The sequence below is a fragment of the Notolepis coatsorum genome (genome assembly GCF_963971535.1).
Source record: "Notolepis coatsorum genome assembly, chromosome: 3".
In the NCBI taxonomy this organism is placed as follows: Eukaryota; Metazoa; Chordata; class Actinopteri; order Aulopiformes; family Paralepididae; genus Notolepis; species Notolepis coatsorum.
In genome coordinates this window covers 16,996,508-17,020,403 of record NC_140167.1, presented here as the reverse complement: position 1 = coordinate 17,020,403, position 23,896 = coordinate 16,996,508, and the positions used below count along the sequence as shown (strand labels likewise).

At 43.6% G+C, this 23,896-nt stretch overlaps 2 protein-coding genes across 3 annotated transcripts in view; both read left to right on the top strand.

The window, feature by feature from the left end:
• The first annotated feature begins 922 nt into the window (after positions 1-922).
• On the top strand, positions 923-20,956 carry rpia (ribose 5-phosphate isomerase A (ribose 5-phosphate epimerase)). 2 transcript variants are annotated; one of them, XR_014619487.1, is made up of 10 exons: positions 923-1,261; positions 2,540-2,600; positions 4,480-4,535; positions 4,699-4,758; positions 7,061-7,125; positions 7,277-7,345; positions 11,450-11,591; positions 16,596-16,698; positions 17,634-20,579; positions 20,687-20,956. XR_014619487.1 is itself a non-coding variant. In XM_084310263.1 (9 exons), the coding sequence occupies exons 1-9, from the start codon at positions 1,037-1,039 to the stop codon at positions 17,729-17,731; spliced, it is 879 nt and encodes a 292-aa protein (XP_084166389.1). In that variant the 5' UTR covers positions 923-1,036; the 3' UTR covers positions 17,732-20,956. The 2 variants fall into 2 exon arrangements, 1 of the variants encoding a protein (XP_084166389.1); XM_084310263.1 differs by having other exon boundaries at positions 17,634-20,956.
• A 1,316-nt stretch (positions 20,957-22,272) lies between these two features.
• Positions 22,273-23,896, top strand: part of eif2ak3 (eukaryotic translation initiation factor 2-alpha kinase 3) — a gene marked incomplete at its 3' end in the record, with an annotated part of 67,013 nt that continues 65,389 nt past the window's right edge. Inside the window, 1 exon segment of the mRNA XM_084310836.1 lies at positions 22,273-22,791. Within this exon segment, the coding sequence (XP_084166962.1) occupies positions 22,454-22,791 (338 nt within the window). The 5' untranslated portion in view covers positions 22,273-22,453.

Below are 23,896 nucleotides of genomic sequence, written 5' to 3'. Positions count from 1 at the left end.
CCTATATTGAGATAGGACTCTATAGAACTCAGTCACAAAATAGGCCTGCATTGGTGCTAGTTTATGACTAATATAAGCTGTAGTCAACTAGACTGCAATGAAAAATCACTGTGTATAATACACATTATCTTAATTACCAATCATCTGCCAATTTTTTATATAAAAAATTAAGAAATAAAAGAGTCCGTTCTTTTCAATAGATGAGGAATTGGTACAAATGGAATCACAATATTTTCGAACAGCTCAGGGACTGTGAACAATCAGACAGGCAACATTGGGTCATTTTGGTCTTGCCACGAAATAGGCATGCCTAAAAACTGATTAACGCTCAATGGTGGCCAGTGTTGAAAAGTAATTGCTTGACTTAACAAAACAAACTTTTCAAACAATGTAAGCGTTCTGCCTACAGTTTTTATACAGGTAAAATACAAGGACACTGTCTGAGTTTTCCCCCAAAAGTAGGCGCGGCAGTGGGGGGGGGGGAATGCTAAGACGCGTCCCGGATGTGCCGGTTTGATATCCTTGTGTCAACTCAAGCTGCTTCCCGTCCTGCGCACAACTTCGCAGATCTCCAAGCCATCCTCCGAAGTCCCCTTCTGACACAAGTCTCGAAGACACTCTGACGTCACGACACCGCCGCCATCTTGGTATTGGGGAAAAACAAACGGATTTCTACTGATCAAATATATGCGTTGAGCTCCGTTTTTATTACATATTTTATCACATTCTTGTTCATTTCATAACCTTTTCATATAATTTGTTTTGAAAATATTGAGGCCAACATGGCATTTCACTATTTCGAAAGCCTTTCTGGTGATTCTAACTAAGTGCATGTTTCCCCAAGCAAGCCATAGACATGCACGTAGACAGAAAGTTAAAAAGACAGGACGTTGACTTCGAGAAATTCACCAACAACCCCACTAACATACAGATTAAAGCTTGACCGTTAACTGAACTGAACTAGCAACTTGTTGTTGTCCTGCAGAGAGAGAGGGAGGGACAGCGGCGTGGTCTGGGCAGCAGGGTCAGAGGTCAGATGGGCTGCAGGGGCAGGAGTCTTCAGGGGCTGGTCGCTTGTTGCAGAAACAACCTCGCAGCTGGATCCTTCTCACCGGGAAGAAGGCAGACCAGGGTCTCGAACACAAGAACACAGAACCACGTGTTGAGACTGTTGAGTACGAGTCGTGGTCCTGTTGTTACCATCATGGCAGAAGAGGCGAAGAAACTAGCAGCGTATGCAGCGGTGGACAACCACGTCCAGGTGAGAATCCATGACACACATTATTATATGCAATGTTTTGACGTGTATCTTATTAACTCACAGCTAACGTTTTGGCTGCAGATATGTTATTTTGGGTGACAGAGAGAGGAGGCACACAACATGCATGCTGCAAGCTAGCTAACGTTAGCTCTAGCGCCCAGAAAGCCATGTATTATGAACATGTAACTTAATCTAAACAATAATAACGTACACCACGTTATTAATGTTGCCTAGCTTGGTTCAGATCGTCCCCAAAAGAAGTCGCATGGATGCACTGATCGTAGGTCGCATCATGGGGTAACTGTGTGTTTACACCTCTACGAGTTAATAATAATAATACAAGCAGCTACGAGCTAGTTTGCTACTGGTGTTACCTCACATGGATTATTCATGAGTTAAACCTGGAAACTGAAATTAGAAACGGAATTTGCCAAAGAGGCTTGTTGATTTACTCTCAGTAAACCAGTGCTAGTTTTAAAGCAACGATTGAGGTGAGGGATGTCTGCTTAGTCCATAAGTTGTAATGTACAGTTTCAATCCAATGTAGTTTCTTCGTCAAATGTATACTTTTTTTAGACTCTTTTTGTATCACAAACAGTACTGTATTTGTAAATCTGGTATGTCATAAATGTATAGATGTAGCAGTACTGTCTATCTGTATGTTATGATGGATTGAAAATAAGGGACCCTGGTGTAAACAAGACGAAAGTCTTTCTCTGGTCTGCATCCCCTTAACAATTGTGTGTATTGAGGCGACTGTATGAATGAATGAATGAATGAAAACTTTATTTAACAGATTGCAGAATGGGTACAATACAGTACGGCTCAATACATACAATTGTTAAGGGGATGCAGACCTGAGAAAGACGTTTGTCTTGTTTCCATCAGGGTCACCCATTTTCAATTCATATAGACATTTATGACATACACAACATACATGACATTTATGGCATAGGGACATATAGGTATTTAGTACTGATACATTTACTGTATTGTATTGTACCCATTCTGCAATCTGTTAATACAATTTTCAATCAATCAGTAACGTTCTAACCAGAAACCCAGCTTTAACTTGATTCAGTTTAAAAAGTACACTCATCTTGGGACCCAGGTTCGTGAAAACACTTTAGATGTGGGGGGATCAGAGGACCACACTTAACCCCCTTAAAGGTCATGAGTCATGATGATGATGACCCATGGTTTGTGGAAGGCAGTCGTTACGGTGATGTGGAATGCAGTGTGTTGTAGCCACAGTATTGATTATTCCTCTCCTTTTAGAACAACCAGGTAGTTGGAGTGGGCAGTGGCTCCACCATCGTCTATGCTGTGGACAGATTAGGTGAGTGTGTGAAGCTGTTTTTATGGCTGCAATCGGGAGTCTTCTTGCATTGATATGGTTAGCGCTGCTTGATTATGGCAAACATCATATGTGTTTTCTGAACTTTAACACTGTTTCTTTGTGGTCGTGTAACACATCTTTTATCAAAGTTTTTTTTTTATCTTGTTCCAAGTCAAGACTCCTCAAGTGTTTACGGACGACTGAATTAGTTTTACCTTTCTTCTCGACCAAATGCTGCCTTTCTGTTATCTTCTACAAGTGGCCAGCCAAAATCATAATTTAAATTGATTTATCACCCAGCCCTAGATATGGTGAACTAACGTTGACTTACCATTGGCTGTCCTCAACTAAAAAAAAACATGAATGGGTCGATTAATTGTCATAGGACTTTGATGACTAATAAATTACTTTATTCAATCGACAAATCATAAACGTTTTCCACTTGCACGCAGAAGGACTATCTTTCAGAAAACAAGTTTAAGCATAAAGAATGACTTATCGACTAACAAATGTCTTGGTCAACTAAGAACAAACCGACGGACTAATCGACTAAGAGGGCTTAGCTCTAAACGGCACAAAAACACCAACTTTATCTCGCAGTCCCAAAACATTTGGCTTTTGACTGAGTATGTCTAATTGGGATCATCATCAAAATGAATAAGAGTCCGCAAACTATTAAACTTGCTCCCACTGTGTGTGTGTTTATCGAGAGATCAGCGTTTTGATCACATAGGGATCTTCATTAGGATCACATAAGGATCTTTAACCCTTTCACTGCCACACTACCAAACGGTTAACCCTTTCACGGCGACAATACATGAGGTTAACCATTTCACTGCCACACGGCAGCAGGTTAACCCTTTCACTACCACACTACAGAAGGTTAACCCTTTACTATCACACGGTTCCGTCTGTAGTGTGATAGTAAAGGGTTAACCTTCTGTAGTGTGGTAGTGAAAGGGTTAATCAGGATCATTGACTATTTAACACACACTGGGAGCAGGTTCAGGGATCACCAGAGTGAAAGTGCATGCTCTCTTTTTTGATAATTGGATCATAACATAATAACTACATTGTCTGGAGACCAGCGGCAGCTGGAGAACTAACGGCTGCAGAACTCGAGAACTATCAGGAAGGCCTGCCCAGTGCCCACTAAGTGTCTGACTCTTAACCACCAAAACCTGACTACAACGTATGACGTATATCATGCCAGTTAGTATACTTGTGTATACTGCACCTTGTGTATACTGTTCACTTTTACTCTTACTCATAGTACACATTCAGATTCAAATTCTTTATTGCCTATATTTATTGTAACATATAATATAACCCATAGGGCATACAGACCCTCATCTGCACCTTTTGTTTACACAGTTTACCTTTCACCTATTTTTCTATTCAGAGTTAATTACACTTGTCCTCATATGTTTATGTTCAGATACAATTGTATTGCCTATATATGTCATTCTACTATTATCCTCCCCATACCTGTACCCCCCCCCCCTCCATGCTGCTATGGAGCCTAAAAGAAAAAAATTATTTTATGAATAAAAAAAAAAAAATATATATATATATATATTTTTTTTCTTTTACAATAAAGTTTCATAGAAATCTTAGTCAAACCTTTAGTATTATGGATATTAAACATGCTGGCAGAGTACATGCATCCATGTTGTTGTGAACATTTTAATTAAATAAAGAAATTCCCTATCCATACTAGTCGCAGTGGGAAAGAATAAAAGAAAAAAAAAATTCCCTACCTACCCATGGCCTTAACTGACAACCAACAGGAAACAAACAATATTTTCTTTTATGCCTGATGCTACATTCAATAAAGGAACATCTTATCTTCTCTAACTGTGGCCTGTGTTCCTCACAGCGGAGAGGGTGCGCAGCGAGAAGCTCAACATCATCTGCGTCCCGACCTCCTTCCAGGTCAGTCTGGTCTCCGAGGCGTCTGGATGTTCCCACTGCACAGTCTCTTTAAATGACTAGTTAGTTATCGACCGAAAGTTGGTCCGTGACCTTATTATGTCCCCTCCCTTTTCTTCTCCTCTTCTCCCCCGTGTCTCTCTCTCTCCCTCTCCTCCCCCTCCAGGCTCGTCAGCTGGTCCTCAAGCACGGCCTCACCCTGTCGGATCTGGACAGGCACCCAGAGGTACCGTACGTGACCCGCTGCACCCCCTGTGTCCTCCCCCCTGGCCTTCCTCTCCCCTCACCTGTTGGTCCCTCCCTCGCCCCCCTTCCTCCCCCCATCACCTGTTCGTGCCTCCCTCGCCCCCCTTCCTCTCCCCTCACCTGTTCATCCCTCCCTCGCCCCCCTTCCTTCCCCATCACCTGTTGGTCCCTCCCTCGCCCCCCTTCCTTCCCCATCACCTGTTGGTCCCTCCCTCGCCCCCCTTCCTCCCCCCATCACCTGTTCGTGCCTCCCTCGCCCCCCTTCCTTCCCCATCACCTGTTCGTGCCTCCCTCGCCCCCCTTCCTTCCCCATCACCTGTTCGTGCCTCCCTCGCCCCCCTTCCTTCCCCATCACCTCTAGAGCTGCCGCGGTATTGATGTTTTCCTTACCGCACAAATTTGCGAAATATTTCCTACCGCTGCGGTTATTACACACACACAAAAACAAATAAAAAAAAGGTTTGAATGCATTTTTTTTGTAGTCTACTCTTTATAGCATATAGCCTGCCTCTAGTCTAAATGTCTATCTTTAGAGGATGACTTTTCAGCATGAATATTGTTTGGGATTCGGCAAGCACGCATTCGTTATTAAAAGTGAAACACGGATTCGAAGTCTCCCCTCTGGTCGTGCGCCGTTCACTCTGTGTTGCGGGCAGGGGTGGTAGCGGCGCGCCCGGCAGTTACCCCCCCGACCCCTTCTTCTTCTTATTATTATTATAACGTTACTACTTATGATTACAAAGGCATTTGTTTTGTGGCATTAACGTTATATAGTTACACGTTCAATAACATCAGCGTATTTACCGGACCATAGCAAGGCAAGCGTTACTCAATTCATATCTCAGTTCCTTTCTTTGCTCAGAGCGTGCCGAGTTGTACCCATTCTGCGGTCTGTTAATAAAGTTTTCAATCAGACAAGTGTATAGAACGAAGGGCTTTTATTATAACATTCGTTGCAGTAAAATCATTATGCCTCGTTCCCCCTGAGGAGCGACGGTAATCCACTCCGGTCTCCGGCGGGAGCTAACGTATTAGCCGTGTTGTGAGCTCTGATCAATGGCTGACATTCAGGAAGTAAAAACCTAATACACGCTTGCCGATTGGTGGTAACACACTGCAGGACGCTCCAACGTGTGACGTGTCTCTCTTCTGACCAATCAGTGGTCTGCAGTGTTTCATGTGACTTTTCTGGTACCCAATAGGGTCGCTTGGAACCTCGACAGAGGAGTAGGGTATATCTGCAGAGCCGCAAGCCCAACGAGAGCAGGGTACTTTATTATTATTATAAAAAACAGCGGTAATGCGGTATTCAGCCTAACTCTGCGGTGGGCGTGATGTAACAGCGATACCGCGGCAGCTCTTCCTCCCCCCTCACCTGTTCGTCCCTCCCTCGCCCCCCTTCCTCCCCCCTCACCTGTTCATCCCTCCCTCGCCCCCCTTCCTTCCCTCCTCCGCACCCCTTTCTCCCAGGAAGCTTAAAGGCCCCATGAAATCAAAATAGATGTTTGTTGTTTCCTGGAAGACCATTTTCTTTTTATTTATTTTATGTGTCATCCATCACTCCTGTGTCTCCCCTGCTCTGTGTTCTGCTCTGTGTTCTGCTTTGTGTCCTGCTTTGTGTTCCCATCGTCTCAGTGGACAAGCCATACTGGGGGGAGTGGACGACCCACTCTGTTGGGGGGGGGGGGGACACACAAGTGTCTATAAATACAGCTGATGACATCTGAAAAACAGAGCTAGAAATACTTTTTTGTGTGAAATTGTGATGTACAATAAATGAACCATCCAACCTTGGTGAAAAGGTGCAAAGACCCAACAACATGTACAGCGCGCGGCGCTGACGCACACCGTACAGGGTCAGTAGGACCTCACTGGACAGAACCACACACCGCTGCGCAAACACACTCCTGAGTTTTCCGTTTTAAAGTCTCCCCCGTGATTGACAGCCGACATCGATAGAGGATGTTCCGCGAGCCACCATAGATGAGGTGATGTTGAAAGACCAAAAAACAACAACAACAACAACAACAACAACAACAACAACAACAACAACAACAATGTCCGTCAACTCGATAGTACAAAATCAATGTTGTTTTCCCCAGTTTGAAAAGGGGACCTGCCTGCGAGGGTTCTACTGGAGGGCACTAATGGAGAAGGAACTAATGTTGCCAATGCGTCAGCGTGCGCCTCCGGGGAAGTGTTTTTGTCAGCAGTATCCCTTGCTCCCCCGTATGATAAGTTGTCTCTCTCCCTCTCTCTCTCTCTCTCTCCGTGAATCACAGCTGGACGTGGCCATCGACGGGGCAGATGAGGTGGACGCAGCGCTCACATTGATCAAAGGAGGAGGGTATGACCCCCCCCCCGTTCACCGTCAATCACTCAGATAACACAATGTTGAAGTGCTTTCAGCGTCTCATCTTTGGCCTCGGTTTATCTTTCTTTTCTATTTCTCTTTTGTCTTTGTGTGTCTCTCTTTCTCTCTTTATTTTCTCTTGCAGGGGCTGTTTGACTCAGGAGAAGATCGTGGCAGGCTGCGCTAAACATTTCATCGTCATCGCCGACTACAGGTGTGTTTTTTTTTATAGCGGAAGGACGGCGTGTATGCCTTGTTGTTTAGTCTCCTTCGGAGCTAATGGCTGTAAACCCCTTTTTTAAGACGTGTCAAATTTACATTTACATTTTGTCATTTAGCTGACACTTTTATCCAAAGCGACTTACAAGTTGTAAAATAATGTTCGGTCAAGGCAACACTGCCAAATATTTATTTTTTATTTAACCAGGCAGGTCAATTAAGAACAAATTCTTATTTACAATGATGGCCTGGCGAGATGACAAAGGGGCCTCTCGAAGGGTAATGGGGACAGAACATTTTAATAAAATAGAAAAGAGACTGAGGATACATACATTACCGAAGTAAGGGAAATAATTAAAAGATTTACGCTGAGTGTCATCTTGTAAGCAGAACAACGCTTCCGAGACCAAGCGACAGGCTCCCTGAGGAGAGAGGCTTCAGACTCATGAGACCCAGCGAGAGGCTCCCTGAGGAGAGAGGCTTCAGGCTCATGAGACCCAGCGAGAGGCTCCCTGAGGAGAGAGGCTTCAGGCTCATGAGACCCAGCGAGAGGCTCCCTGAGGAGAGAGGCTTCAGGCTCATGAGACCCAGCGACAGGCTCCCTGGGGAGAGAGGCTTCAGGCTCATGAGACCCAGCGAGAGGCTCCCTGAGGAGAGAGGCTTCAGGCTCATGAGACCCAGCGAGAGGCTCCCTGAGGAGAGAGGCTTTAGGCTCATGAGACCCAGCGAGAGGCTCCCTGAGGAGAGAGGCTTTAGGCTCATGAGACCAAGCGACAGGCTCCCTGAGGAGAGAGGCTTCAGGCTCATGAGACCCAGCGAGAGGCTCCCTGAGGAGAGAGGCTTTAGGCTCATGAGACCCAGCGAGAGGCTCCCTGAGGAGAGAGGCTTCAGGCTCATGAGACCCAGCGAGAGGCTCCCTGAGGAGAGAGGCTTCAGGCTCATGAGACCCAGCGAGAGGCTCCCTGAGGAGAGAGGCTTCAGGCTCATGAGACCCAGCGAGAGGCTCCCTGAGGAGAGAGGCTTCAGGCTCATGAGACCCAGCGAGAGGCTCCCTGAGGAGAGAGGCTTCAGGCTCATGAGACCCAGCGAGAGGCTCCCTGGGGAGAGAGGCTTCAGGCTCATGAGACCCAGCGAGAGGCTCCCTGAGGAGAGAGGCTTCAGGCTCATGAGACCCAGCGAGAGGCTCCCTGAGGAGAGAGGCTTCAGGCTCATGAGACCCAGCGAGAGGCTCCCTGAGGAGAGAGGCTTCAGGCTCATGAGACCCAGCGAGAGACTCCCTGGGAGAGAGGCTTCAGGCTCATGAGACCCAGCGACACGCTCCCTGGGGAGAGAGGCTTCAGGCTCATGAGACCACTTTGCGCTGACGGCTCGTTGGACGTCACATGCTTTCATTCAGATCCAGAGAAGTGCCCTTTAGAGTTTAAGATGTGGACAGGCTCTGGAAGAAGGGCTCGGCCCACAAATGACATGTTGTTACGAACAGCAAAAGGGTCTGTTTGGCAGAGCCTTATGCAAATGTTTTAAGTTGCAGTGTTACTGATTTTGGAATTTGAAATAGCTAATTTCCCAAATCAGAATTTCAGGATTTACCGTGTCAATGTGACATTATCAGTCAGATGCTTCTGAAAACTATCTTTTGGCTCTCAGCCCCCCCCCCCCCCATAACCCTATGCCCCCATAACAGCTTTCAAAATGATAATTTGACATTGACGCAGTAAATCCTGAAATCCAGACTTTGCAAATCGGAAATATCTGCTTATTAGGGCTGTCAGTTGTCTCTCAGATTATGAATTTTAATATGAATAGGCTGAAATTAGGCACATATTTATGAAATTCTAACTTTACCACACTGAAGCAGGCGTAACATGCTTACAATTAACAAGTACCATGTCTGTTGTGTTTGATCAAATACATTTGTGGTACCAATGTCATTAGGCATCAGGCTGAAGAACCAGTGATGTGTTTTCAGTTGACTTCATGAATAATGTTTTCTATATTTTGTATAAAAAGAAAAACATGGCAGGACTGGCAGTTTGGTATTCAAATTCATAATCTTTTTTCTTTTTTCAAATTTGAATATAGAAATTTATTCGGACAGCCCTACTGCACAGCATTTACCTCCATCGCTCTGTCCCCTCCGCCTGCAGTTAAAACCTTTCACTGGAAACACTGTTTGGGTCCAAGGACCTGTATGAGGTTATGTCTACAGACCAGCAACAACACTGGACCAGTTGTTAAACAATCTGCTGTGTACCAGAGTTGCCCCAAACTCAGCCCTTCGCAACATTAGTTCAGAGGATTATTAAGATATTCTATTTGTGCTATTCTGACCCAATTTAACTATTTAAGAAGGTGCAGTATTATGAAACTTGTTACTCGGGTACAAACACATTGATGTTGTTATTTACTTTATTTTGAAAGGATCAACGTCCAGTTGCATTGTTTGTCCCACGGTCAGCCTGTTTCGGGCCCCTGGTCTACAGTATATACTGTAAATGGTACATACCCCCTTGCTGGTTCCCGGCTGTATACAGTCGGGTCCATAAATATTTAGACATTAACACAATTTTCGCAATTTTGTCTCTGTACATCACCACAATAGACTTGAAATGAAGATGTGCTTTAAGTGCAGACTTTCAGCTTTAATTTGGTCCCTTAAAAACTAGGAGGCACATAGAGAAACACTGTCCACCTGATCTGGATGTAAATACCCTCAAATTAAAGCTGAAAGTCTGCACTTAAAGCACATCTTCATTTCAAGTCCATCGTGGTGGAGTACAGAGACATTGTGGTGGAGTACAGAGACATCGTGGTGGTGTACAGAGACATTGTGGTGGTGTACAGAGACATCGTGGTGGTGTACAGAGACATTGTGGTGGTGTACAGAGACCGGCGATCGTCATTTTATTTGACTCATCCAGAAGCATTTTATATGACCTAAACATACAAATGCAGGCCACTTATTTGTCAAACACTTACCCTGAAGTTGTTGAAATGGTCCAACTCTTCGGAGAGTGTCTGTTTACCGGCCGCCGCCGTGATGAATCGAACGCGGCGTGGAGCGAGAATAACACATTTTACTTTCTAATCCAGATGTCAACCCTCCAGTAAACAGACTCCATTGATATTTTGAGAAGTTGGGACCATTTCAACAACTTCACTTTATGTTTAGGTGATATAAAATGCTTCTGAGTAAAGTATAATAAAGTGCCATGACATACCGTCGCCCCCTGGATATCAAAAGTCAATTTCAGTCTGTGTACATTTGCCCGGCTGTGATATGAAGCGAGCAGAATGTAGCGGAACACATACTGCTGTGATATGAAGCGAGCAGAGCGTAGCGGAACTCATACTGCTGTGATATGAAGCGAGCAGAGCGTAGCGGAACACATACAGCTGTGATATGAAGCGAGCAGAGCGTAGCGGAACACATACAGCTGTGATATGAAGCGAGCAGAGCGGAACACATACAGCTGTGATATGAAGCGAGCAGAGCGTAGCGGAACACATACAGCTGTGATATGAAGCGAGCAGAGCGGAACACATACAGCTGTGATATGAAGCGAGCAGAGTGTAGCGGAACACATACAGCTGTGATATGAAGCGAGCAGAGCGGAACACATACAGCTGTGATATGAAGCGAGCAGAGCGGAACACATACAGCTGTGATATGAAGCGAGCAGAGTGTAGCGGAACACATACAGCTGTGATATGAAGCGAGCAGAGTGTAGCGGAACACATACAGCTGTGATATGAAGCGGGCAGAGTGTAGCGGAACACTGTGATATAAGGCTGTCCCCGAAGCCTGTTTTTGGGTTTCGAACCTCGTCAGGGTTTTACGAACGAACGTTCGAACCTCCGTTTTTAATATATGAAGCGAGCAGAGTGGAACTCATACAGCTGTGATATAAAGCGAGCAGAGTGTAGTGGAACACATACGGCTGTGATATAAAGCGAGCAGAGTGTAGCGGAACACATACAGCTGTGATATGAAGCGAGCAGAGCGGAACACATACAGCTGTGATATGAAGCGAGCAGAGTGGAACACATACGGCCTGGGAACCAGCAACAGACCCTCTGTCTCCTTGTCCTCTCACAGGAAGGACTCCGATGTCTTGGGCCAACAGTGGAAGAAGGGGGTTCCTATTGAAGTCATTCCCATGGCGTACGTACCCGTCTCCAGGATGATCGTGAAGCGCTTCGGCGGGGAGCTCAACCTGAGGATGGCCGTCAGTAAAGCAGTGAGTTGAGGAACCTATGATGAATCTTCATTTGCATTCAACCAACAGCCCTCCTCCACGCTGGCACGTGTACGGTTGGTCCTTTTTATTAAGCCCTGCGGTGAAACTCATGGCTCATAGCAGCACAGGGGAGGGGAGGTACAGGCAGGGCAATAGAAATTACAATAGAAATACAAGAATAAAACAAAGAAATAAAACAAATAATAGAAGGTAAAGAACAAGGTAAAATATTAATAAAAGATAATGGTGAGGGTATGGTCAGCTGGACAGGTGAGACATATGTACACTCTTGATAATAATAACAATGACAGGTGAGACATATGCTACTATATCAATAATAATAACATGGTGACAGGTGAGACATATGCTACTATATCAATAATAATAACATGGTGACAGGTGAGACATATGCTACTATATCAATAATAATAACATGGTGACAGGTGAGACATATGCTAATATATCAATAATAATAACATGGTGACAGGTGAGACATATGCTACTATATCAATAATAATAACGTAATGACAGGTGAGACATGTTACTCTTATCTATAATAATAACACAATGACAGGTGAGACATGTTACTGTATCAATAATAACAATGATGGGTGAGACATATGTTACTATATCAATAATACTAATAACACAATGACAGGTGAGACATATGTTACTCTATCTATAATAACAATGACAGGTGAGACATATACTATATCTATATATCTATAATAACAACACAATGACAGGTGAGACATATACTCTATCTATATATCTATAATAATAACACAATGACAGGTGAGACAGATATACTCTTATCTATATATCTATAATAACAACACAATGACGGGTGAGAATCACTGTATGTATACCATCAACATAACAATAATAATGGTGATTAGGGGGGACAGTGTCTCAGGAGGTAAAGTGGTCGTCGGAAGGTTCCTGGTTCGATTCCGGCTCCTCCCCAGCAGTGTGTCCCAAGTGTCCTTGAGCAAGACACTTAACCCCTAACTGCTCCCGATGAGCTACTCTGTGCAATACTCCATACTGAGTTTTATTAGTCTACCCAGATTAAGCAGATTATGAATACATATAAAATATGCACAAATAGATTAGATTCAAATGTATTGTCATTATACAGCACAAGTACAGTACAACAAAAATAAGTTTGGCATCCGATCCAACCAGAGTGCAAATGTAACAGTAAAGTGCAATAGTAATGTACAGGTGATTAAACTGGGTATAAAATATATAAATGAGTACTACTGAGTATAGTGCTGTCAAATTAATGTACAGAGTTGTAGTATTAATATGTACAGTGATACAGGTATAAAGACACTGGTAGTAAGTCATACTGGCCAGCAGTATGATCTAAGTAAGAGCTAAATAAGATCTAAGGTATTAATAAATTAGTGGGGGGGGGCTGCTGTCTGGGGTGGGGTGCTTGGGGGGAGGGGGTGACATCTTAATAAATCTGTAGAGAATGGTAATTGAGTGCGTGTTTATTTATCCAGCCTTTTATTAGTTTTGTCCTTGACTGTTGAGTCTGGATACAAATTGTATGTAGCTGCGTTCAGCGGGCAAGTCCCCCTTGACTTGCGAATGAATCACGGCTACACAATTTATTGAAATTGCAATATGGCCTGCTGCAATTTCCAATTTTCTAAGTATTGTGCTGCAGCGATGCCCTTGCCTACACATCGTGTTCTACCAACCTTAAAGGAACACGCCAACATTTTGGGAAATTAGCTTAGTCATCTCCAGTGTTGGGCAAGTTACTTTAAAAAAGTAACTAGTTACAGTTACTAGTTACTTCTTCCAAAAAGTAACTAAATTACTTACTCAGTTACAAATTATAAAAGTAACTAGTTACTTCAGAAAGTAACTATTGCGTTACTTTCAAGATTTTTTTTTACATAAACAACATACACTAATCTAAACTATTTTAATGTTGCTGTGGGACAAAGTGAGACTAGCCTCCAATCAAATGCCATGTAGGCTATGTAGATATTATAATTACTATGTTTATATAGTAGTGGATCATACAAATACAAACAGAATAGATGTTTTGGAACTTTTGATATGTATTGCCCCTCAACAGGCCACAACTGGGCAACATTAAATTATGCTTGTTAAGCACTATACCAAAAATAAATAACAAATATATATACTTGTAACTGAGGGGTACAATTCCCTGACTGTATTGATAAGTATGGTATCATTAAACCACTACCGCTTTATGTACTTTAATTACTGGCCATACAGTACACGATATATGAATATGATGAACACTTCCCACAATGAAATCGGTTCCAGTCAAAGGTATTAATCAAGTATTTAATGGAGCAAAAGGTACATAGGATACTTTACATTATTCTTTGAATGCACTTGTAAGGCAAAGGAATATGCGTAGGCAAATCAATAACGAATGTCCATTCTCTGGTTACGCAGGAGGTAATTATACAACCTGAATCTTAGGGAATTATATCTATGGTGCACTAGTAATACAGCGGAGATACTGGAAGGGGTTCCCACTGGTTGTAAGCCAGCAGGGGGGGTAGAAGATCTGTCGGTAGTAGGACGTCTGGTCAACGATGACTAGGGAGACTTCAGGTACAGAAGCCGGTGCAGTAGCCTCTTGATCCACAGACGAATACAGCTTGGTTCTCTTGTAGACTGTAGCTCCACAGGGAAGAAAGCTAGTCGGCCTCAGGCTCTCTGGGCGCCGACTCGACTTGACTCCTCTCGGGGTAAATCCAACACGTGCAGCGTTGGCTGGTTCTCCGCTCCATAAATCACAGGACCAAAGCAAATATATTCCAGCCGCAAAGGGCTATGCAGTCGTCGGGTAGATTAATCCAGTGTACATGTCCATACGGCTCTCGTCTAGGTCTCCTCGGGTGAAAGCGCCATGTGGTCGGCCCAGCCTGGATAAGAACTCTAGCTAATACGAGAAAGCGTTGGAGATGCTGGTCACTGTAGAACTTTAACCGCACGATACACTATACACAAATAGACTATTAAAGACTTAATAGAAATATGTCGCACTCGACGGTATAGCGCCAAACTCTGACAATTCAGTTACTAATTCGCACGCGGTCTCGATGCTCTATTCTGGGGCCAAACAGGCCATACTTCACCGCACGTTGTATCGTGGGTGAGGCTTCAACTTATCGGTAACATACTAAGGACGAAGGGTACGGAGGTAAGGGGCTTCTATATTCACCTGCGCCGTATTTATACGCACTGTGAACAAACTAGTTCCACTCTCATTTCTGTCGCGTATCCCTGGGCAAGGCCGGGCATGTCCAGACACATCTTGACGGTGACTTTGAACCTGGCTCCGGAGGCCGGTCCCTGGCGCCGGTGGACCGCTGTCCAATAGGAGAATGAACTATTATGGTCTGGGCTAAAGGGATATTCCGTGTATATGTACAAGGAATATACAGGGGATATCAAACGATATACAAATACTATGCAACATATATCAATAAATAAATATATATATTCGGTTTAATCTGATCCTTTGTAACAATACTGATTGATTGAACATTTTAATTAACAGATTTCAGAATGGGTACAATACAGTACGGCTCAATACACACAATTGTTAAGGGGATGCAGACCAGAGAAAGTGTTTCGTCTTGTTTACATCAGGGTCCCCCATTTTCAATTCATGACATTTATGACGAAAGTCTTTCTCTGGTCTGCATCCCCTTAACAATTGTATGTATTGAGCTGTACTGTACTGTACCCATTCTGCAATCTGTTAATAAACTTTTCAATCAATCAATCAATGACATACACAACATACAGATATAAGAATCTAATCGAATCATCTAAACTAATCTAATCATTACATTTAAGACATGCATGACATACAGATATATTATATCTCTGAGCACCTGAAGCCTATTAAACCAGGAAGTGCAGCACTGTTGATAAGGCTGTCAGCACTGCAGTAGGGCCACTCAGTGCCCTGCGCTGCAAAGAGTGAACACAAAACGCTCATGGACCCGCGGTCTCATGTTGACTGAGTCGCTTGTGTTGTTCGTTGGATTCGTTTTTGAGCTCAAAACGTACACTACACGGACCGCGCTCTCATGCTGACTGATCACTGATCAGTGATCGCTTGTCTTGTCGCGCTGTGTGTCAGACTCTGGATGCTTTAGACACCCGCCCACCTCCACCTCTGATTGGCTTACCATGACATTGTATTCAACCTCAGCCAATCGTCAGCATGTATGCTTGGCTCGCGCACTGTCCACTAAACAAGGAAGAACATTATTATTGCCTCTCGGCGCAGAGATATGTCTGATGAAAGAAACAGGTTCATTCATAGTAACGCGCCGCATTTTTTTGTAGTAACGGTAACGACGTTATTAAGATTGGAAGAGTAATCCGTTAGATTACTCGTTACTGAAAAAACGAACGCCGTTAGTAACGAAGTTACTTATAGTGCCGTTATTCCCATCACTGGTCATCTCCAGAGAGAGACAAGAATATAGATACCAGTTTCCTCTCTGTGCGTTCAGTAGAAAGCTATCTGGCTGCACGTTAGCCTAGCTTAGCACAATGAATGGAAGCGGACAGTGCCGGTTAGCCTTCGGGAGAGGTGTTAGTTGGGCACTGTCCGCTTCCATTCATTGTGCTAAGCTAGGCTAACATGCAGCCAGATAGCTTTCTACTGAACGCACAGAGAGGAAATTGGTATCTATCTTCTTGTCTCTCTCTCTTGAGAAGACTAAGCTAATTTCCCAAAATGTTGGCGTGTTCCTTTAAGGAAACAGTTTGGTTTGGTACAGACTTCTGCAAAAATCACATCGTGATCATTTTATATATATTTTTTAAGAAAATAAGAATTACGCAAAAAGTATCATCCCTCTGATATCAATCATATCACTATATCTATGAAATGAATTGCAATGTGATTGCAATTCAGCCCAATTGTTCAGCCCAGGAATTAATGGGTCATCTTCCCCCCCCTCTCTGTCCGCCTCTCAGGGCCCTGTTGTCACGGACAACGGCAACTTCATCCTGGACTGGAAGTTTGAGCACGCTGCTCAGAACTGGAAGGAGGTCAACACGGCCATCAAGATGATCCCAGGTTCGAGAACGTTCGTCCTCTCTCACACCCAACATGAAATTATTACAACTAAAGCTAGCGTTAAAATATATAAATTAGTACTAGGGATGTCCGATATTATCGGCCTACCGATATTGGCATTAAAATGTGATATCGGAAATTATCGGTATCCGTTTTCAATTTTTTTTTTTTTTACATTTATTTACCCAGGCAAGCAAGTAAGAACACATTCTGATTTTATTTATTGTCAAAAGTATGCATAATGTTGTGTTAATTCCACGACAAGAGATATGTAATGTTAATTACCTGAAATTATTCAGTTTTTTGGGGGGAGGGGGGCCTGCAGATATCGGTATCGGTTGATATCGGTATCGGAAATTAAAAGTTGGACAATATCGGTATAGGTAAAAAAGCCAATATCGAACATCCCTAATTAGTACTACCGAGTAATAGTGCTAATCAGATGTATGTATAAAGACATTATGGTTGTGAGTCATACTGGCCAGCAGCGTAACTAGTAAGAATAGGATATGTACAGAGATATAGATATAGTAGCTACAGATATGTAAAAAGGATTATGCAGGTATGTACAGACAGATGTGGATATATACTGGATATATATGTATATATTATACAGTATATACAGCATTATTGTAAATGCTATCATACAGCTTTTGTGCAGGTATAGAGGGATTATGCAGGTATATTCAGACAGATATATATATATATATAAATGTATACCGGTATATATACGCCGGTATATACAGCATTATTGTACATTCCATTATACAGTTATATGGGTTATGTGCAGGTATATAGAATGATTATATGCAGGTATATTCAGACATATATATGGTAAATATGAATATATATATTATATATATGGTAAATATGAATATACATAACATGTGTATATATAGCACTATTGTTGTCACCATGCATCTCTGCCTCCTCAGGGGTGGTGGAGACGGGCCTGTTTGTGGGCATGGCTGAGCGGGTCTACTTCGGCATGGAGGATGGAAGTGTGCGGGTGCGGGATCCCCCGGTCAACTGAGGAGGCTCCTGGCCCCACTAGCGCCCCCCTCTGGTACAACCTCACCTCACCCACAAGTGCCATGTAAAACAGTTTTAATCCCCGTACGGACTGTGTTTTTTAAGTTGAACCACACCTCCTGGAAAGAAGAACAACTGGGCAAAGTTGTAGTCGAATATTTGTCAAGTACCTGAAGAAACACGGGGAGTATTTTAGGTTGCTTGTCGTGCAAGTGGTGCTTTTTAATTTGTTTTATTGTTCCAAGTGCCTGATACATAAAATCAAGTGCATCTCAAGTATATATATATACTGTTGTACATCTGAAACAATTTTTCTAAATATATTTTTAAGGTTTGCTGTGGGGTAACTTTAGGGATGGTGACTTACGATCTGCATTTTAGCAGGTGGGGCTCGGCTGTGCCTTGAGAATCTGTTTTAAACGTGTGAAGAAATTCAATCACAAACCATATTTACTTTGCCTAAAGTCAACTGAACGAGCTTCACAATGGAGCTCTTCCCTCTCGGCCAAGTCCCATCATCCTCAGATGCTTCTGATTCCTGGAACCCCAGCTTTAGTTCCTACTTAACCAGTGATGATGTTGATCAGTGACATCCTCATACCAGCTCCAGATGGGTATCGAGTACAACCCAACGCAAAGTCGGTCTGTACGGTCTCCTGTCTGTAGTACGAGCCGGCTGGGGCTCACTGGGATCTACTTTGTGTGCCCTGTGTGTGTGGAGTCAATTTCAACATCCATTCCTTTGGTGATTTAAGAAATGGGGCTATGTGAACTATCCCTTTTTAAGGTTGTGGCTAAATCTACCCTGTCACTGCAGTAGTGCTTCCTGTCGTGCCTGTAGAGTGAATGTCCTCGCAGTCTCGCTGGAAACACGCCGTCTTGAAGTGTGACAGCTGTTGTTTTGACCTTTTCCACTAGAGATGTTTTGCATCATGACGGCCTGGAAGCTCCAGGTTATTTAATTTTAATTTCTTATCTCCTTCTGGCCTTCTGTAGTGTCCTTGTCCCACAGAGTAACTCACATGCTTCGCAGCAGTGGTCCGATGTGTGTTCCATTTCCAGGGAACTATTTTTTTTTTATCAGAATTATGTGGAATACACTTCAATATAGATGAAACGTAACTCTTTGAGATTTTAACTGTGACCTTTAAACATTTCCGGTGTCTAAAGGAAATGAGATTGTGTTTTTAAAAACTTGACGGGTATGACTCAGGGAATGAAGCAAGTGTTTGGGGGGGGGGGGTGTATATCTGTGTGGGTTCCTCTCTGTTTAAAGGGATAGTTCTTGTAGTTTTTGGAACCCTAGTCCTAATTCTTACTGACCAATGATGTTATTGATTGGTTTAGCCATTTCTCTGCACAATCCATGCCGTTCCGCGCACTAAACCCTGCATGGTTAGCCACAAACCAATACAAGGTCAATAGGGTCATGCTCCAAAACTATCCCTTTAACCTATGGTTTAAACAGTGGTCCCTGTGTTGTTACACCTGCCTGGCTTCAAAGTCCAGGGTCCAGAGAGAGAGCCTCTGTCTTGTCTTTGAGTGTTTGCCTTCTAATTCTTTATACTGAATGTATCTACCTTCACACGTGTGTGTTTCTGTACCCAGTTCCACACTGTTGCTTGTTTTCTGTGCCTGTTTTTGTCACCTGCATGTGCGGTTTCCGCATCGCTTGCTCAAGCAGTCTTGGACAGTCTTGTGCCATAATTTTACCCGACTCCAAACGTGGCGATGCACACGGGCAACTTGTGATGTAATGGAGACGTGTTGTTGTTGTTGTTGTTGTCTATGCTGGAGGGAGATGATGTCAAATTATGACAATCACTCTGGATGATATAGTTTGATATGAGGACCTAGAATACAGTGGAAAACTGTCATGATGATGATTGTTGGAAAACGTGTCCATATACGGTTGCATTACCTCAGACATGTGTATATTTCTTAAAGGGGAACGCCACTCAAATAAAATATTCGAATGTTGTTTCCATAGCCTGAGACGGTTCGATCAATATTTGTGAACATGAGCTACTCTCTCCCAAAAGTCCCGTATGTTTTCTGTACATGTTGTTTCACGACTGAGACCTCAACTATAGAAGAAAGCTACTAATTTAGCCCATTCATTGTCTAAGGAGCAGCTTCAGACTTTATACTTTATGACATCACAACTTCACAAGTTTGAGTTTTGGCTACTCTATAGTTTTTGGATTTGGGAGAGAGTTGCTCATTTTGACTAATAGTTCTGTACGGTCTTAGACCAGAGGAATAACATGTATGAATTCTGAAACTGGGCGTAGTTCCTCTTTTTAATGGTGCAGGTGAAGTGTAATGGGTGATGGTATTCAGAAAGATTTATTTTGATCTGTTTAGGAATAGAAAAATCACACGTCAAATCTTCCAAATGATGGTCGTCATATTGGACTGTATGGCAATATGAAGGGTGATGCAGTATCTGAAACTAAGTCTTAATCTATGTTGGCGAATATTTAAGAGATAATTCTGTGAAAAATATTGAGTTAATATTAGTTTTTTTTTCATTTATTAGACATAAATAAAATTGTTTCACAATGAAAAAAAAAATAGAAATACGATAGCAGACTATACTGTAAATATCAATATATTGCCCAGCCCTGGTTAAAATGTAGTTTAACCCTTTGAGGTGTGAGTTTTCTTTTTCCTTTTCAAATGCTTCCTCAGAATTGTCTCTTGAAACTCTAAAACACTAGTTTTCAATCATCTGTGGCCATTGTAACATCATCATTATAAGGTTAGGTTCTCCAAACTTCTAATCGTACCAGTGTGCTCGTGCACACCTCAAAAGGTTTAAACCTTTCACTGCCGCACAACAGCAGGTTAACCCTTTCACTGACACACTACAGAAGGTTAACTCTTTACTATCACACTACCGACGGTAACCGTCAGTGTGCTATTAAAGGGTTAACCTTCTGTAGTGTGGCAGTGAAAGGGTTAAAGAGGTGTCGCGCATCGGCTACGACATGACCACAGGCCTGTAAACGTGCCTAAAGCTCCACACTCCTCCTGCGTTGTCTTATAACACCATGTTACAAAGCCTTTACATTTTTTGTACATTGAAATAACTCTTATTGTGTGGAATGGTTTTGCACCAGCATATTTCAGTTGATCCTTCTCTAACAATGCAACTGTGATTTATGATTTGTCTGTAAGGTACTACTGTACATTTGTTTGTCAACCAAATACAGGACCAAACCAACAACATTATGACTGCTGCTTTGTTTTTCTGTGATAGTAAAATCATGATCGTCTTCATTACCTATTGTGTGTAGTAATGAGTTCATACAGGGTGGGAGTATACCCCCCCCCCCCTCCCATGGTATTTGATGGCCTACATTACATAGATTTGACAGATGTTGCAACATATACTCTATATTTATAATTTACTCACCTATAATCCTAATTACCATTGCAGATATAGGATGGTAGGATCAGGATGACAGTTTACCCCTCAGCAATACTCAGTTTTACCACAACACTGACGCTGTCTTCATGTCTGCTGGTGTTCTCCGTTATTGCCACTTGGGGGCGCCAGAGGTGGAATCGGTTTGCTTCTCGGAAGAGTGGGGGACTTCACACGTTTGCACAAACCAATATATATATTAATATACATACCCATACTTGAGTAGAACACATGAAGTGTGAATTGCAGTGAGGCTGTTGTCGGTTGATTCCTCATATCACACCAACTATTGGCAATTTAACTATCGACCAGTAACAATGTACCTAATAAAACACATCCAAATGTTGTTTAATGTATGACAAGAAGATGACGGACATTTGAAAGACTACGACTACCTCGGATTTTCTCTAACTACAAATGTAACGCTTTGCTGTTGAGCTCATTCAACGGCCCAGCGCACATTATGTAATGCCCCTATTTAGCCGAATGTAACCCGTGACAGTTTAGGAAGATAGGAACAGGAAACATCCGAGGCAGCTCCACTGTGGCCACGTTGATGTTTTCATGTCGGCTGTTCGCTGATCCACCACGCGTATGGCAACTACACACGAGTGACAGCCGGACAGACCAATCGGAAGCCTCGACTTCATTCGCGGCCACGCGAATCAGCCAATAGCGTCGTGTTCCTTCCACGCCGGCATTCAATTGGACGAGCAACGCCACCGTTATCCAATGAGACCTTGACCATAAGGTACGCCCAGCGACGCCACCGGGGATTTTCTTTGCGTCATCTCTTGCTTACTTCTGTGGAGGACGGGTGTGCGCACGCGTGGTTTTGACTGACAGCGGGGCGAGCCAATGGAAGCCAGTGTTTGGGGGGCTGGTCCCCGCGCGGGCCACCATTTTGAGCGACGTACGTTCGATGCAATCAGATTCTGCTTAGTGTGCGTGTTGCTCTGATTGACAGGATAACGTGCTAATCAGATGCCTTTACGTCGAATTTCTCCACCGTGAGGGTTTCACCGTCCAATCCCTGTGTGGAAACGGGGCGGGCCGCGCGTTACCAAGGCTCGTCTGGAGTCAAGTATAAAGGGAATAACATGGTGTCCCAGTGGCTGTTTATGTTTACCTAAAAGAATACATTTGAAAGGGGCGTCGTAGCAGATAGAACACCCTTTGCGTTATAGATAATCATTTTTGTAATCTTTTTGTTGGTGCTTTGATTTTAGATATTTTTTTAGATTTACAAGGCATGTAAATCGCATATTCACTAATGTGCCAGTGTTACAAATGGAAAGGGGGTTTCACTTTGGAAACGTGAGCATTTCCCTGGTGCTCCTGTTGTTGTCGAGCGCGTTGACTTGGACTTGTTGTCAAACCCGGGGCTCCGCCGTCGGGAGAAGGGAGCAGATCGCCGCCCTGGGGTCCGATCCGTCCGGGGGAGGAGGAGGAGATGGTGCCGCGGGGGTCCTGATGGAGGAGCGGGGCTTGGAGCAGCTCGTCCCCGGCCCGCAGGTCATCATCACCGGGGGAGACGTGACCGTGGAGGACGACGAGAACTGGGGCACGACGGGGGACGCAGAGGAGTCGTGTCCTGGGGAGAGTGACGGGACAGTGAAGCCGACAAGGTAACGTCGTGTTAACAGTTTTCTTTTACACGACATAAGTTACATTTCACAAAGCACCAGCGGACATAAAGTTCTCGAGACTTCTTGCACACGTCGAGCAACAAGCGACATGGCTTCTTCTTTCAAAGTTGTGTTGTTGTTGTTGTGACGGGGGGCTAATAATGATAATGTTATATTGTTTTTCTGCAAAACTGCAAGCATCTGTTAATACATTTACAATTGGGGAGTGTGTTTCAACTGACATCACAACTTTAACTTTGCTCGCTGTCACCATTGGATTGCATTGCTGCACCGTGGTGCACATGTCCGGCGCCTCGCCAGAGCCTCTGGTGGCGTCGTGGCACGCCCACTCTATAGGGGGGGGGGGGGGGGGGTACTTCATGTTATCCACAAATAACATTACTGTAGTTAGTGGTTAGTGGTCACCGGTCTTAACCTTCTGTTGTGTGGCAGTGAAAGGGTTAACCTGCTGTTGTGTGGCAGTGAAAGGGTTAACCTGCTGTAGTGAGGCAGTGAAAGGGTTAACCTGCTGTTGTGTGGCAGTGAAAGGGTTAACCTGCTGTTGTGTGGCAGTGAAAGGGTTAACCTGCTGTTGTGTGGCAGTGAAAGGGTTAACCTGTGTATTGTCGCAGTGAAAGGGTTAACCTTCTGTGTGGCGCGGCAGTGAAAGTGTTTATGCCACCTGTCAAAAATGGCACCTGCCAAACTTGACAATGGGGCGGCTCGGTAACAGTTGTTAAACAAACAATGAGTTTCAAGTTTTGTTTGATCTGTCACATACAATATAAGGTACATTACACTACAGTGACATGCTTGGTTGGTTCTGTATGAGCCCCCTCCTGAGAATGTGCTTCATACAGTACAAATAATAAAGTCCAAACACTATACAAAATATACAATATATATACAAACTAAAGTACAACCCAAAGTACAAAATGCAAACAAAACAATGAAGTCATGTGAGCTGCTTTGTTTAATTTTCGCAACCACCACAACCCGACTTGGAAAGTTATTAGTTGGACCGACGTGTCAGTTCACACGTCCTGTGTGGAGGGAAACATGAACTAGAATGAGTGCATTTTATTCTGAAGGTCTATGGAATGGT